Source organism: Myotis brandtii, unplaced genomic scaffold (genome assembly GCF_000412655.1).
Source record: "Myotis brandtii unplaced genomic scaffold, ASM41265v1 scaffold475, whole genome shotgun sequence".
NCBI lineage: Eukaryota > Metazoa > Chordata > Mammalia > Chiroptera > Vespertilionidae > Myotis > Myotis brandtii.
This window is the reverse complement of record NW_005368148.1, coordinates 4,717,010-4,733,017: the sequence shown is the minus strand read 5'-3', so window position 1 is coordinate 4,733,017 and position 16,008 is coordinate 4,717,010. Positions and strand designations below refer to the sequence as shown.

Genomic DNA, 16,008 nt, shown 5'->3' with positions numbered 1-16,008 from the left:
TTACATACAGTAACAATACAGTGTGATACCAGCGTAAGGACAGACATACAGATCAATAAAACAAAATTGCGAGTACAAAAATAAACCCTTATATTGATAGTCAACTGATTTAAAGACAATGCAATGAAGGAAAGAACAGTCTTTGCCACAAATAGTGCTTGGACAGTTAGAGCTCCATAAGCAAAAGATACTTATCTCAAACAATACACAAAGTTATGCTCAAATGGATGAGCTTAAAATGGATCAAAGATCTAAAAATAAAAGAGCTAAAACTATAACTCTTAGAAAACCTACATAACTTTGAAATGGGCAACAGTTTCTTAGACATAACAAGCTATCAAAACAAAATAGGTAAACTGAACTTCCACCAAAATGAAAAACTTGTATGCATCAAAGGGCACTATCAAGTAATTGAAGAACAGCCCAAAGAATTAGAGAAAACATCTGCAAATCATTTATCTGATAAGGGCCTAGTATCGAGAATATATAAAGAATTCTTACAATTTCATAATAAAAAAGACAAGTAACCCAATTTTAAAATGGGCAAAGGACTTAACAAAAAATTGTCCAAATAAGATATACAAATAGCCAACAGCTGCAAACTAGATTCTCAGTATTTAGTCATTAGGGAAATACAAATCAATAACAATGGCATACTACTTGACACTCATCAGAATGTTAGGTTAAATAGTGTTCCCAAAATATTCATGTCCACCCACTATGAATATAACCTTATTTTGAAATAGGGAATTTGCAGATGTAATAAAATTAAGAATAAAAGTCATTCTGGATTAGGATGGGCCCAAAACCTAGTATGACCAGTGTACTTATATGAAGAGGGAAATCTGTACAACACCGATACAGACATACCATGTTAAAACAAAGGCAGACTGGAGTTAAAATGACACAAACCAAGAAATACAAAGGATTGCCATTACCCACCAGAATCTAAAAAAGATTCTTTCCTAGAACCTTCAGAAGAAGCATCTCAATATCTTTATTTTGGATTTCTAGTTCTCAGGACTGTAGGAAAATAAGTTTTTTGTTATTTTAAGCTACCCAGTTTGTGATACTTTGTTACAGCAGTCCTAGGGAACTAAGAAAGATAGCTATAACTTTAAAAATGAAAAATAACTAGTATTAGCAACATCATAAAGAAACTGGAGCCCTCATCCACTACTGGTAGGAACACAGAATAATACAGTCAAAAAAAAAAAAATACAGTCACTATGGTTAATTTTGACAGCTCCTCAAAGAGTTAATCATACAGTTACCATGATCCAGTAGTTCCACTCCTCGATATATATTCCTAAGAGAATTGAAAATATATGTTCACCCAAACATTTGTACACAAATATTCATAAAAGCCAAGAAGTGGAAACAATCCAAATGCCTATCAACTGATACATAAATAAAATGTAATATTAGTTGGCCATAAATAAGAATGAAGTACTGGTACATACTACAATATGGATAAAACTTAAGAACATGCTAAGTGAAAGAAGTCATACCCAAAAGGCCACACCTTATATGACTCAATTTACAAGAATTCATATAAGTGACTGTCTACAGCAGGCAAATCCAATAAAGACAGAAAGTAGATTAGTGACTGTCAGGGACTGGCTAAGTAAGGGTTTCTTTTGGGGGGTGATGAAAATATTATGGAATTGAGAGTGGCAGTGATTGTACAACCTTGTGAATATACTAAACCCACACAAATGTTCACTTTTAAAAAAAATATATTTTATTGATTTTTTACAGAGAGGAATAGAGAGTTAGAAACATCAATGAGAGAGAAACATTGATCAGCCGCCTCCCGCACACCTACCACTGGGGATGTGCCCGCAACCAAGGTACATGCCCTTGACCAGAATCAAACCTGGGACCCTTGAGTCCGCAGGCCGATCCTCTATCCACCGTGCCAAACCGGTCAGGGCCAAATGTTCACTTTTAAAGGGTAAATTTTATGGTATACTATATATTATATCTCAAATTTTTAAACGAATTTATTATGATAGCTAAGTGAATGGCATTCAGTATTTAAATAAAAATGTAGAAGTCAGGAAAAGCCTCAAGAACTGAAAATGCAAATTTTTTTTTAATTTTGTTGATTTCAGAGAGGAAGGAAGAGGGAGAGAGAGATAGAAGCATTAATGACCAGAGAGAGAGTCACTGATTGGCTGCCTCCTGCATACCCCCTACTGGGGATTGAGCTCACAACCTGAGCATGTGCCCTCACCAGGAATCGAACCATGACCTCCTGGTTCACAGGTCGACGCTCAACCACTTACCAGGCTGAAAATGCAATTTTTTATTAAGAGATGAGTAAGTGATGGGGAAGAAAGGAATCTGCATAATTTTACCTACAGAAATTAAGGGATGGACAAAAGTAGGTAAGAACTCTGTGCCAAAATGTGCATGAATACAGCAAGTAGACTACAAAAAATGTGTAAATAATGAAGGCCAGCTATTTGAACACATAAGAGACTGTACCTAAGTGCACTGTGCCCTGTGACATTCTTTTGAGTTAATAAAACTATTATAATAATCATTCCCTGCATGTCTTTCCCCATATGAACATGTAAACCTACTGTATGTAATTATCAACAAAGAAATTTTTTAAACATTCTAAATAAAAAAAATCAATACAATTTGAGTTTGAAAAAAGCAAAATTCAGCACATACAATTTGAACCTAAAATTGTAAATGTTCCTTTTAAACTTTATAAATTTTTTTTTAATTTTAAAGCTGTTTTACTTAAAGTATATTGTTTACATGATTTTGTCTAGAAATCTATTCAATTCATTGTGACCTATGAAACTTTATTTTTCACAAAATGCTGGCCATTTCCTAGAGATCAATGTGCCTTTGACTGAATATTTCTTAATGTTTTAATTTTCAAGAATAAACTTTTTTTTTTAAATATATTTTATTGATTTTTTACAGAGAAGAAGAGAGAGGGATAGAGAGTTAGAAACATCGATGAGAGAGGTCGATCAGCTGCCTCTTGCCCGACCCCTACTGGGGATGTGCCCGCAACCAAGGTACATGCCCTTGACCGGAATCGAACCTGGGACCCTTCAGTCCGCAGGCCGACGCTCTATCCACTGAGCTAAACCGGTTTGGCAAATTTTCAAGAATAAACTTTATACTGATAAGTTACTCATTAGAATCAATCAATGCTTTCTTTTGACAGTGTTACAGCCTATGTTGCCCTTAGTTTACTTTAGAATTTTCAAAGGAAAATGTTTAAACAAACTGGTATTGCAACTATTTTGTCAATCATTTTAGTATTAGAAGTAGAGGTTTGTTCCTGACCTTTGCACACTCTCTCATACTGCTGTATAGTTTCTTCCACTTTCTGGTTACTTAACTGCTCCTGCAAAATGAAAGAATATGGATGAAATGCAAATATAATAAACACACAAAAATATTTAATAGTGGGGCCTGAAAACAAGGTTCAATATTAGGTTTGAAATCTGTCTCCTATAAAGCTGACTACTAGTCTTGAGCTTCCAAGTTTCTTACACCTTGGAGGAAAGAGCAGAGTGAGAGTGAAAAAGAAAAAAATAGTAGTAAAAATTTTATACCTTTAATCTACCTCAAAGTTACTGCCCAGTCATTTTACTTAACATTTTACGTTATTGTGTTCTCTTATGCACCACAAAAAGCAAAAACAGGGAAATGGAGGTTCACTATGTAGTTAACAAAGGAGGAATAAGAAAAACCACTAAAAAGTTCCATATCAGTAAATTCAAAATGCAGAAAAATAGGACCCTCCAACCCCCTCTATGTAGAAAGTAGATGGAAGGTTTGAATAACCAAAGCCTTAAGGGCAAAGATTAAATTATTAGCACTAAAAATCCTCCAATTCCAGTTTTGTTTTAATATTTTTTTATTGGTAGAATAAGAGGGAGAGAGATGGAAACATCAATGATGAGAGAAAATAATTGAGTGGCTGCCTCCTGTACGCCCCACACTGGGGATCCAGCCCACAACCCAGGCATGTGCCCTGACCGGGAATTGAGCTGTAACCACCTGATTCATAGGTCAATGCTCAACCACTGAGCCACCGCAGCCGGGCCAATTCCAGTTTTAACTTGTTAAGTAATCCAACCCATTCCTTATCTCATCTAACTTCAGCACTACCTTCTTAGGTTATAAGTCTTAGAATAAATCATTACAGAACCTAAATATCTCTGAATTGTATTATGAAAGTATAGATTGCTTTATTAAAACGGTATTCAGTTAAAAATTTAAATCACATGTTTATATATGAATATTCATTAGTTTGCTTCATTTAAAAGCAAATGTGTAAAGACTACAATAACCTTTCTTTATTGCTGCTTTATCCAATTAATTGATGTTAAGTAAAATATAACCATTTAGGAAACAGGATAAAAAGAGAACCCAACTATGCTGATCATCTGAAAAAAAAAAAAAAAAATTTTTTTTTATAAATGCTTAAGTGTCCTCTTAAAAAAATTTTTTTTACAGGTCCTGAGCTTTTTCTTTTCACTTTTGATTTTGAAATAACTTTAGATTTTATAAAAGAATTGCAAAGATACCAGAAATTTCCTGTATAACCTCCACTTAGCTTCCCCTAATTTCAGCATCTTCTATTACCATGGTATATTATTTTAAAATCAAGAAATTAACTAACATTGGACACAAACAAATGAGAAGTTTAGTCTCGAAAATGGAAACAATTATTTTTGTATGGGGAAAAAAATTAGCATTGGTATAATACTATCAAAACTGAAGACTTTATTTGGATTTCATGTTTCTCCAACAATGTTCTAGAATCCAATCATGATACAATGCCACATTTAGTCATCATGTCTCACTAGTATCCCATCTGTGATAAGTGTCTCAATAATACTTTAATGACTTTGCCACTTTTTACTGGTCGGGTATTTAGTAGAACATCCTCAGTTTGGGCTTGTCTGATGTCTTCTCACAATTAGACTAAGTTAAAGGATTTGGAGGAAGAATACCACAGAAAAGATGTGCCCTTTTGGTCACATCAAATCAGGAAATACATGTTACCAATATGGCTTACCACTGGTGATTATATTCTTAAACACTTGGTTAAAGTTAAGGTGTTGTCTGCCAGGTTTCCTTACTGTAAAATTACTATTTTTTCCTTCCCATACTCTAGTCATTAGAAGCAAATTACTATGACCTTATTTGATTTTAACCAATTTTTCAATTACAGAAAAGGCTAAAAGAGAATTTGTTATAAAAAACTGATTTTTTTAGACACTAAAATACGTGGACTCTAATTAAACCTCCCTTTAAAAAAACTGATACCTTGAGTTGCTGAATGGTTCGCTGTTTCATATCCATTTCCTGAGAACACTGGTTTTTCTTTTTCTCCAGTTCATTCATTTTAATCCTCAGTAATTTTTCCTCATCACGCATTAGAGATACCTACAAAGTAATGATTATAAAACCAATTTTTTTTAAATGCTTTTTGTTTAAAATTAATGGCCACTGATTCAAAGATTCATGTCCTTAAAAACTCATTAAAGCGGCCACTGGGGGGAAAGGGGGATTTATCTGTAATACTTTCAACAATAAAGATAAATTTCTTTAAAAAATATTTTTTATTGATTTTTAAAAAAATATATTTTATTGATTTTTTACAGAGAGGAAGGGAGAGGGATAGAGAGTTAGAAACATCGATGAGAGAGAAACATCGATCAGCTGCCTCCTGCACACTCCCCACTTTTTTCTAGTTCACAACCAAGGTACATGCCCTTGACCGGAACTTGGAACCCTTGAGTCCGCAGGCAAACGCTCTATCCACTGAGCCAAACCGGTTAGGGCGATAAAGATAAATTTTTAAAAACATTAACAAATTAGATTCTAACATAGTATAAGATATGGCTTCAAATTATCAGGATATTTCCTAATACTCTAAAGGAGAATGCATATGAAGAAATAATTTTCTTCTTACATTTTAAGAATTTCAAACACTTGTAAGTGTTCTCAAAAAAGAATCAACATAGCATCTTGCATGCAACAGCAAAATCATCATCATGGAAAAGTCAACAAAGACATTCCAGGGAGAAATTATTGGCTCACATTTCCAAGGTTTATTGATATATAAGGAAAACCATCTTTACCATTTAAATTGAATGCACAGCTTTCAAAGAGCCTACCTCTTTCTGTACTTGCTTAATCTGTTTTTTGGCATCAGTCAGTTTCTCTTTCAGCTCAGCATTATCTTCTTCCTTCCTCTGAAGATCTGCTTTCAGATTCTGGGTAAGGGCAGAGCTTGCCGAGAGCTCCTCTTTCAATCTATAAAACACAAACCACTTTCATATAGTGACACACCATTAATCACTTTGTATCATACTTGTGAGACAGTAACAATTTACAAAATTACACCTTTTCACAAATTTAGAATGTCCAAACCATGAATGAGTCCTTTAAAGAAAATTTCAGATTCTATAAAAAGATCTTTGCATATAACTTGGCTCCAAAGATTTATATAAACAAAGTCCAAGTCTTCACTCATCTCAAATGCTATACTGCACCAGATTAAGTTATGGCCACCTAAATTACTTAAAAGCTACATAACAAAATCAATACAATGAATGCTTTGCATATTATAAATATTTGAATAACATTTAGCTTACTTTTCCATCTCTTGCCAGTTGGTTTCTTTTTCTTCTTCCTTTAATTGAAGGGAATGCTTTGCATCTTCCCAATTATTTGCTAACCGTGTGATTTCTTCTTTCAACTTGACTTCCCTTTCGTTTAAATCTTTGATGTTTTTGATACAATCCTGATGATCTGCTTGAAATTCCTTTAGATTTTTTTCTAGTTCCAAGATGATAGATGCTTTTTCCAAAATTTCTTGTTCTAACTTGGTTGAATGACTACATTCAACTTTCTGAGTTCCTAACATGGCTTCAAGTTCATTTATTTTCACTTTATAGCAGGCAACCTCTTGTGTGAGTTCTGAAAGTGCTCTTTTTCCCTCAACTACTTGCTGTACTTGAACATTGAGACTAACATTTTTTTCTTGCAATTCTTCCTTCAGCTGCTGTATAAGACTTTCTTTTCCTTTTAGTAGGTCATCTTGATTTTTATTTTCTGTTTTTAGTCTCTTGTTATCATCCTCACAGCATTTTAATTCTGCTTGTAATTTTTCAATTTGTTGTTCCAGTTCCTGGATCTGATGACTTTTTTTGGAGGAGGCCTTTACAATCTCCTTACATTCTACCCAAATGGCATCAATACTAGAGTGGAAAGAACTTTCCCTATTAGGTTTAACCTGCTTACTTACCAAATAATCATTATCCAAAGGGTGTAACTTTGTATTTGGCAAATCATCCTCCTGAGAACCACGTGAGAGATCCTGGAGATTGAGTAAATCTATGCTTGAAATCTGAGAAAATGAATCAAGGGTTCGTAGTTCATCTATTTTTGCTTGCATTAATTTTATTTGTGAAACATTATGAGTAATGGTTCTTCTAGCGACTTCTATCTCCTCTGACAACTTCATGATCTTTTCCTCCTGTTCTTGATTTATACCTCTCTGCATCTGTAATTCAGAAATTGCATTGTCATAAGTTGACTGAATTTGTTGGACATCCATACTTAAAGAAAAGCTCTCCTTCTTAGAAAAAGAAAGCTCCTGCTGCAAAGCAACAATCTGTTTACTTAATTCTGCTTTTTCTTCCTTTTCATTTCTAAGTTCATTCTCAACAGTGAGTAATCTTGCTTTCAGCTCTTCATTATCATTATTTTCTTGTACAACTCGAATGTTTTCCTCATTTTCTGAAATGCTCTCTTGCATTTCTTCACTTTTCTTTTGGTCTTCAGTGACAGTTGGACTAATGTGTACAGGTCCTTTAAAAATAGGAAAATTGCTATTAATCTGGCAAACCTTAAACTAAAAAGTAAACAGATAAGCCAATATTCAAACATAGGAAACATGAAAGCAAACTTTTAATGAAAAACACAAACTACTGCGTGAAAAAACTAAGCCCGTTTATGTAAAAACTACAGTTCTGTAAGATAATGGAAAGAGTTAGCATATTTCATAACTTTCAGTATTATTTAAATTTCCCACCACAAATCTTTTTTTTTAATATATCTTTTATTAATTTCAGAGAGGAAAGGAGAGGGAGAGAGAGATAGAAACATCAATAATGAGAGAGAATCACTGATCGGCTGCCTCTTGCACATCCCCTACTGAGGATCAAACCCACAACTGGGCATGTGCCCTTGACTGCAATCGAACCTGGGACCCTTCAGTCCGCAGGCCGACGCTCTATCCACTGAGCCAAACCGGTTAGGGCTAAAAGTTACGTTTAATGTTCATTTTGACAAGTTAATTCACCTCATTCATACAACTGTCAAGTAAAAATTACGTTCAAGTTTTTCTCATAGATTGTAAGATTAAATCTTGAAACATAATTCTCAGTCCTCTAGATACATAAATTTATATATGTATATATCCAATATTTATTTATTTATTTATTCATTCCTTCCTTCCTTCCTTCATTTATTTTAATCCTCACCGGAGGCCATTTTCTTTTTTTTTCTTCCCCTGAGGCCATTTTCATTGATTTTTAGAGAGAGAAGAAGGGAGGGAAAGCGAGGACGAGAGAGAAAGAGAAAGAGAGAGAGAGAGAGAGAGAGAGAGACAGACAGACATTGATGTGAAATAAAAACATCGATAGGTTACCTCCCATACGTGCCCCAACTGAGGATCAAATCTGCAACCTACGCATGTGCCCTCACGGGTAATCAGACCTGCAACCTTTTGGTGTACGGGACATTGCTCCACCAACTGATCCACCCAGCCAGGGCCACAAATTTATCTTTATATGTTTTCATACAACTTCCATTACTATAATCAGGGTCTGGTGGTTATCTCAAATCCTAGGAAATTACTTCAAAACATGTAAGAATCTGACTCTGTGGTTCCAATTTTATTTTTTCCTTTTCTGTTTGACTTCATGGTTTGATGTTTAAACTTTCTACACAACATTGCTCTGATATAACCAACTACATATGTCCTTTTGACCTTTATTCACTGTTGATTTCACCTGTTTTTATTTAATGTCCTCACTAAGCATGTAAGATTCATATTCCTCAGGCTTAAAGGTCCCAGATATAATATGAAATACAAGCAATACTATTCCAAAAAAGCAAGACAGTTTTTGGAGGGTGGGGGGTTGGCTTGAAATCCTACTCGTTAAAAAACCTATTACTTTCAGTGCAATGAATAAAAAAAGTATATTTTAGCCCTGGCTGGTGTTTTTACTTTACAAATACAACCCATATTCTTTTCCTTCACCAACTGTCTAAATGCTTTGGGGCAGCTGTAATTGTGTGATCCCATTTATGGGATCCCAAGATCTCTTTTCTTAAATACAGGCTGATTGTAAAAGTTCATTGGACAGCCATAACTGGTTTGGCTCAGTGGATAGAGCATCGGCCTGCGGACTGAGGGGTCCCGGGTTCAATTCCGGTCAAGGGCATGTACCTTGGTTGCGGGCATATCCCCAGTGGGAGGTGTGCAGGAGGGGGCAGCTGATCAATGTTTCTCTCTCATCGATGTTTCTAACTCTCTATCTCTCTCCCTTCCTCTCTGTAAAAAAATCAATAAAATATATATTTTTAAAAAGTTCATTGGACAAAATTTTATTATCAATAATTTACATGGCTGTCTCCTGCCTCAGAGAGAAGAGCGGAAGCATGGAATTACCCGTTGTATAGCCTCACTTCCTTGGATTCTCGGTTTATTCTAAGAATTCCAGCTACTCTGAAATCTTCAAGATTTGGCCTTATTTACTTTTACAACAAAGCTGCCCACTAAATCTAATAGATTTTTAATAATAATCTTGAACCAATGTATTGTTTTTCATTAGATCTCCCAGCATCTTATAAAGCTGTGGCAAGTCATCCCAAAGTGAAATAACCTGGTCTTCTCCACTGGTTCACTCTGTTCTACTTTCCATGCAACCTAATTCTCTATTTGATAATATTTTCATACCTATGAATTCATCAATGGAAATAACTAATTGAGAAAACCAAATGATGATGTTAAGAGTCCTGGATGATTTTTTTTCTCATAATAGACATGTTTTTTTAAAAAATCCTCTTACCCTTTAAAAAGACAAGATATAAAAATGTCTGAACTCTTATTAGGAATGGAGATGGGATCTAAGCAACTTAAAAATGACAACAAACAGAAATCCCGAGCTCACAAATACATCCTGACTATCCTGAGGGAAGAGATTGGAGTCATGCACACTATATACATGTAGTCCCTATACCCTGAAGTGAATACAGAAAGCTCCTGTTACCAAGTAATATTGTTCCTATAATTTCACTATATTTCAAGAACCAGGATACATAGTGTGATCACTTCCTAAGTTATATAAATGTCCAACCACTATGTTGTACACCTGAAACTAATATAATAATTATATGTCAACTGAAATGGCAAAAAAATTTAATTAAAAAAGAACCAAAATATAATACAAAATACAAGGTAAATCAAACCAAAATATTTTTATCTGATTTTTTTTAGATATTTGTACTATTTTTTCAAAAAATTTAAAAAGTTTTACTGGTATGTCAAAAGATTTATAGAACATATTCAGGACAGCCTTGTGAGGTAGAAATTAAAATAAATCCAGCAATAAAGATAGGAAAAACTCTACTGTATCTAGTTTACTTTTAAAAAGTAAACAAAAAGAAAGGAATACAGTTAACACTTTAATTCAATATTTACACTACATGCAACTTATATTCACATGGATTACTTCTTTTCGTTGTAAAAAGTTAGTTTTGATTGAAAAATCCTAAATTGACTGTATCATATCTCTGGTTTGTCTCCTTTATCACTATCTGAAAATTATTTTTTGGACTGTTTGGTTACCAGTTTCCCCCAAGTATGGATACAGTGATCTCAAAAAGTAAATTCACTTTCATAGAGAAAAGGCTTTGTATTCCCTTTAAAAAAAAATCACACACACTTATTAAATTAATTGGGGTGACATTGGTCAACATGAACATGTAAGTTTCAGGTGTGGGTTTCTATGTTAAAAGATCTGTATATTGCACATCACCCAAAGTCAAATCTTCTCTGCATTTCCTTTTAAGAACAGAAAACATGCTTCCCATGGAACTATCAACCTCCTTCTATCCTAGTAGTTATAATAGTCACATATTTGTTCTGGATATCTTTTAGTAGCAGGTGGAGAGGAAAGAGGGTGGTTATATCTATAGTTTTTATGTGATCCCTTATGTAATCCCTATATTTTTTAATAACATAAGTAATGGAGAAATAGCCAAAGTGGTTGTGATTTTAAGAAGTAATAAAAATTTGTTATGTTAGCTAAACTTACTCAAATCTACTCACATCCAAATTATTTAGCTATAGTTCTTAAATAATCTTCTTCATGAATGAGTTATCTTTAGGACTATCATCTGTGTATAACACTGGCTCCTGGCCAATTCCTAGTTATCTACATTCTCAACTAGTCTACGACACTGACAAAGATGAATGAAAGAGAGGAAGAATGCAATGGAAATCACAGCAAGGTTATCCTCCCAGTAGCAAAGCACACCTCCTTCAATGGATGACAGAAGGCATATGCATATTTGTCTCAATCTATTAGCTCACACAAGCATAATATATCCTACAAAACATTTACCTAATGCTGTATTATCCTTAAGGCACCTACTTTTGAAAACATTCATTTTACTGAGGTTCTGTGAGGTGTTTAGTATGTTGGTGTATTACCCACCTGTTTTCAACCTTGACAACCTCAGGAGGCAAGTACTGTATATTTTATTTAACTTATGTCCAAAGTTAAGACTTAACTCATCCATTTTTCTCAAGGTGAAGCAGCTAGCCAGGTTTCTAAAGCTAATGCACTTTCTCTGAGAAAGCCCTACCACCCTGTATCATACTACAAAAGTTTTCCAAAAGAAATAATGAACAGTTTACAAAGAATGTAAATGCTGGTATGTTCTTCCACATATACAGGTAGAGAGTAAGCATGTACCCACTTTTTTTTAAAATAAATTCTATAGTAACAGAATTAATTCTCGAGCACATTTGTCTTTAGTAGTATTTAGTTCAAAGTCTTCCTGTCAGATTTCCTTTTCTCCAAATGAATAAAAAAATGCAAAGGTAGAAAGCAATGTGGAAAGATTTGGGTGAAAAAAAGGTACTATCATCATGAAAATGAAAGTGATATGTTTTAACTATTATAAGCAGAGAAGTAAAAGAATTACAGGCATGCAAAAGTGATAAAAGCACAATATCTAAAAATATATTTATTATAATAAAAGAGCTTTAAATACACCCATCCTCAGGTTCATAACATGTTAGCATAAACATTAGTGACATTTAGATTTCTTCAGGGTTTTTTCCCTAGACAAGTAAATTTCCTCCATTTGCATCTGTTCTGCTTACTGGTTTAGGAATTAGCTTTCTTAAAGGCCTCTTGTTGGCAAATGAAGCAGTACCTTTCTTAGCTGGTGGCTCATCTTGCTGAAATTCATTTTCGTTTAATCTTTTTCTTCCTGAATAAGTTTTACTTTTGTTGTCCTTAGGCATTTCAACTGGTTCATTATAAGCCAATTTATTGTTTATTATTACAGATGTACCAACCTTGTCCTAAAATAAAATAAATTCAGATTAGTTCACATATAGAAAGCTACAATAAATGTAAAAACTATCTAAACTGTTTGATAGTGCATCATAAAAGTTTTATTTTCAAATTTGTTGAAACACTTTTCTAAGTTATTTCTTATATCTCACCCTAAGATAACTGAGGACTCTGCAAATGAGTAATATTGAATAATGTGTACACTCAATAAGGACAAGAAAACGTTGTCTTAAAATCAGTTAAGCATGTAGTTTCACCTGATATATAAAAACTAATTCATCTTTAGATTTTCTAAGGTGATCAGGTACATTATAGACTTGTTTTGGGATAACTATAGAACCCTAAAACACCTACCTCTTAGTCACATTTTTAATGTGGTTTGAAAAGAAAAACACGAAAACACTAAGATAAAATTGTTTCTTTATACTTTTACTTAAAATCTTGAGGCCCCACTCTAGAAATTTAATAGTTATGTTTTGTAACCAAAGCTGCTCAAAGATAAGCAGTATTGTCTCACTTTTAGAACTCCCAGAAAAAGTTTTGACCTTAGTCTCTAGCCTTGTATAGTCAAAGATATACAGACTTTAAATTTGAGTTCTTAGTTTGTCTAAATGATAAAAATCTTTGAGATTTTTTTTTTAAGGCAAATACTATGCCTCCCTAAAAGGCTAGCAGAAAGGAGGTACAATACAGGTTATCCAGAAAGAGGAAGGATAAAACTCAGCAGTTAGTGCAAGTCTATAGTAATCAAAGGTATGGTAAAAGCAAGGATTTTTTTTTTTTAATGTACAAATTACTTAAAACCCTATATACTGGTAGCAATCCGTTTTGAAAAAAACTATGGAGAAAAAATTTCATCCTATATAATAGAAGGCTAATATGCAAATATACCTAACGGCGGAACAACCAAAACAACCAAACAACCGGTCAGTATGATGTGCACTGGCCACCAGGGGGCGTGCGCAGAACATGGCGGGTGTCGGACACAGTGGGATGGTGGAGCAAGTGAGCGGGGGTGCCAGACCAAGGCTCGCTGTCATTGCAGCGAGCCTCTGGTGGTTACTGAAAATTCTTTGCTCCCACACACCATGGTCCCGCCCGGCACTTGCACTTGCTGCCAGCGCCAGCCCCACTCGCACCCACTGCTGGCGCCGGCCCCACTCGCACCTGCAGCCGACCCTGGAGCCGGTGCTGGAGCCACCACTCACACCTGCTGCCAGTGACTGGCGCCGGTCCCGATCACTCGGTGCAAGTGACAGCTGCAGGCCCTGATCACCCTGAGGGCTTCTCCACCTTCCCCTGCTCCTGAGGGGTGATCAGGGTAGCAACCACCATTTGCACCCACTGATGGTGCCAGCCCTGCTTGCACCCACTGTGGTGCCGGCCCCAATCACTCCGCGCCGTCAGTGGGTGCAAGCAGGGCCAGTGCTGTCAACGCGTGGGAGCAGAGGCAGCAGGAGCGGGGCTGCCAGCAGACAGAGGACCAGGGACCACGGCGTGAGGGGCTGGACGGGGGTGCAGAGGATGGGCCGAGACCCGCCCCTGTGCCTACCGCAGGCTCGCGGACCACAGTTCCTTTCAAGGTGCACGAATTCGTGCACTGGGACCTTGTTTACATTATAAAATCAGCAAATAGCCCTAGGGCCATGGTCGGCAAACTGCGGCTCGTGAGCCACATGCGGCTTTTTGGCCCCTTGAGTGTGGCTCTTCCTAAGCCTTAGGAGTACCCTAATTAAGTAAATAACAATGTACCTACCTATATAGTTTAAGTTTAAAAAATTTCGCTCACAAATGAAATTTCAATCGTTGTACTGTTGATATTTGGCTCTGTTGACTAATGAGTTTGCCGACCACTGCCCTAGGGGTTTAACTCAGTGGATAGAGTGTTGGCCTGTGCACTGAAGGGTCTTGGGTTCGGGTCCAGTCAAGGGCACATGCCTGGGTTGCAGGCTCAATCCCTAGTAGGAGGCATGCAGGAGGCAGCCAATCAATTCTCTCTCATCATTGATGTTGCTATCTCTCTCTCCCTCTCACTTCCTCTCTGAAATAAAAATATATTTTAAAAAATAAATAAATAAAATTAGCAAACACTATTCTTAAGAGATATAAATAAAATGACTTTTAAGTCATAGTGATGGATTATTGAAAAAAATAAAAGCAACATTTTTTGAGCTATCCTTAAACAAAGAATATCATGAAGAACAAACTCCATACTTTCTCACAATTAGCATCTTGGCATCACTGACAAATGACAAAACCCTGGGATAGATGATCACAGCTCTGACAGAGCTAGAGAGTTTTGACTACACGACAGGGTCAGTTGTCTCCTTCCCCTACTCTGAGACCTATCACAATGGCCTGATTTTTTTTCCCCTTCAAATTATACAATCATCACCCCCCCACACACACAAAAACAAATCTAACCTCCACAGCTCAGTTATTTGAAGGAGTGTCCTCTTCCAATATCTAAAGCAGTGATGGCGAACCTATGACACGCGTGTCAGAGGTGACACGCGTGCAGTGATGGCGAACCTATGACACGTGTGTCAGAGGTGACACGCAAACTCCTTTTTTTTGGTTGATTTTTCTTTGTTAAATGGCATTTAAATATATAAAATAAATATCAAAAATATAAGTCTTTGTTTTACTATGGTTGCAAATATCAAAAAATTTCTGTATGTGACACGGCACCAGAGTTAAGTTAGGGTTTTTCAAAATGCTGACACGCCGAGCTCAAAAGGTTCGCCATCACTGCCCTAGATTAACAGTTAATGAGCACACAGCCAGGTTACTTCGCACTTGTTTATTTATGTATTTATGTGAGCAATTTAGCACCGTTATAAGTTAATAGATAACAGGATCTAGAGCAGTGATGGCGAACCTTTTGAGCTCGGCGTGTCAGCATTTTGAAAAACCCTAACTTAACTCTGGTGCCGTGTCACATATAGAAATTTTTTGATATTTGCAACCATAGTAAAACAAAGACTTATATTTAACAAATAAAAATCAACCAAAAAAATGAGTTCACGTGTCACCTCTGACACACGTGTCATAGGTTCGCCATCACTAATCTAGAGCCTATCTAAAAAGTGTATTTATAGGCAAGGGCTACTAAATTAGGAATTCTGCTTATTTTATATTGCTTTTTTACTGTTACTTAAACATTACTTACTAACACACTGTGGTATGCAAACAACCTACAGAAATAAACGTTAGAGAAACCAAGATGGCAGCATAGGTAAACACCGGAGATTGCTGCCTCGCACAATCACTTCAAAAATACACCTAAAAGACGGAACGGACATCATCCAGAACCACAGGAAGGCTGGCTGAGTGGAAATTCTACAACTAGAAG

The 16,008-nt window shown here is 35.7% G+C and overlaps 1 protein-coding gene across 5 annotated transcripts in view; it reads right to left on the bottom strand.

The window, feature by feature from the left end:
* Positions 1–16,008, bottom strand: part of KIF20B (kinesin family member 20B) — a 60,792-nt gene that overhangs the window by 17,355 nt on the left and 27,429 nt on the right. For all 5 annotated transcript variants that reach the window (XM_014547490.1, XM_014547489.1, XM_014547491.1 and 2 more), the window contains 5 exons: positions 12,511–12,661; positions 6,648–7,866; positions 6,168–6,306; positions 5,314–5,433; positions 3,319–3,379 (listed from right to left, as the gene is read on the bottom strand). In XM_014547490.1, coding sequence (XP_014402976.1) covers positions 3,319–3,379; positions 5,314–5,433; positions 6,168–6,306; positions 6,648–7,866; positions 12,511–12,661 — 1,690 coding nt within the window. The remainder of the gene's footprint in view (positions 1–3,318; positions 3,380–5,313; positions 5,434–6,167; positions 6,307–6,647; positions 7,867–12,510; positions 12,662–16,008) is intronic.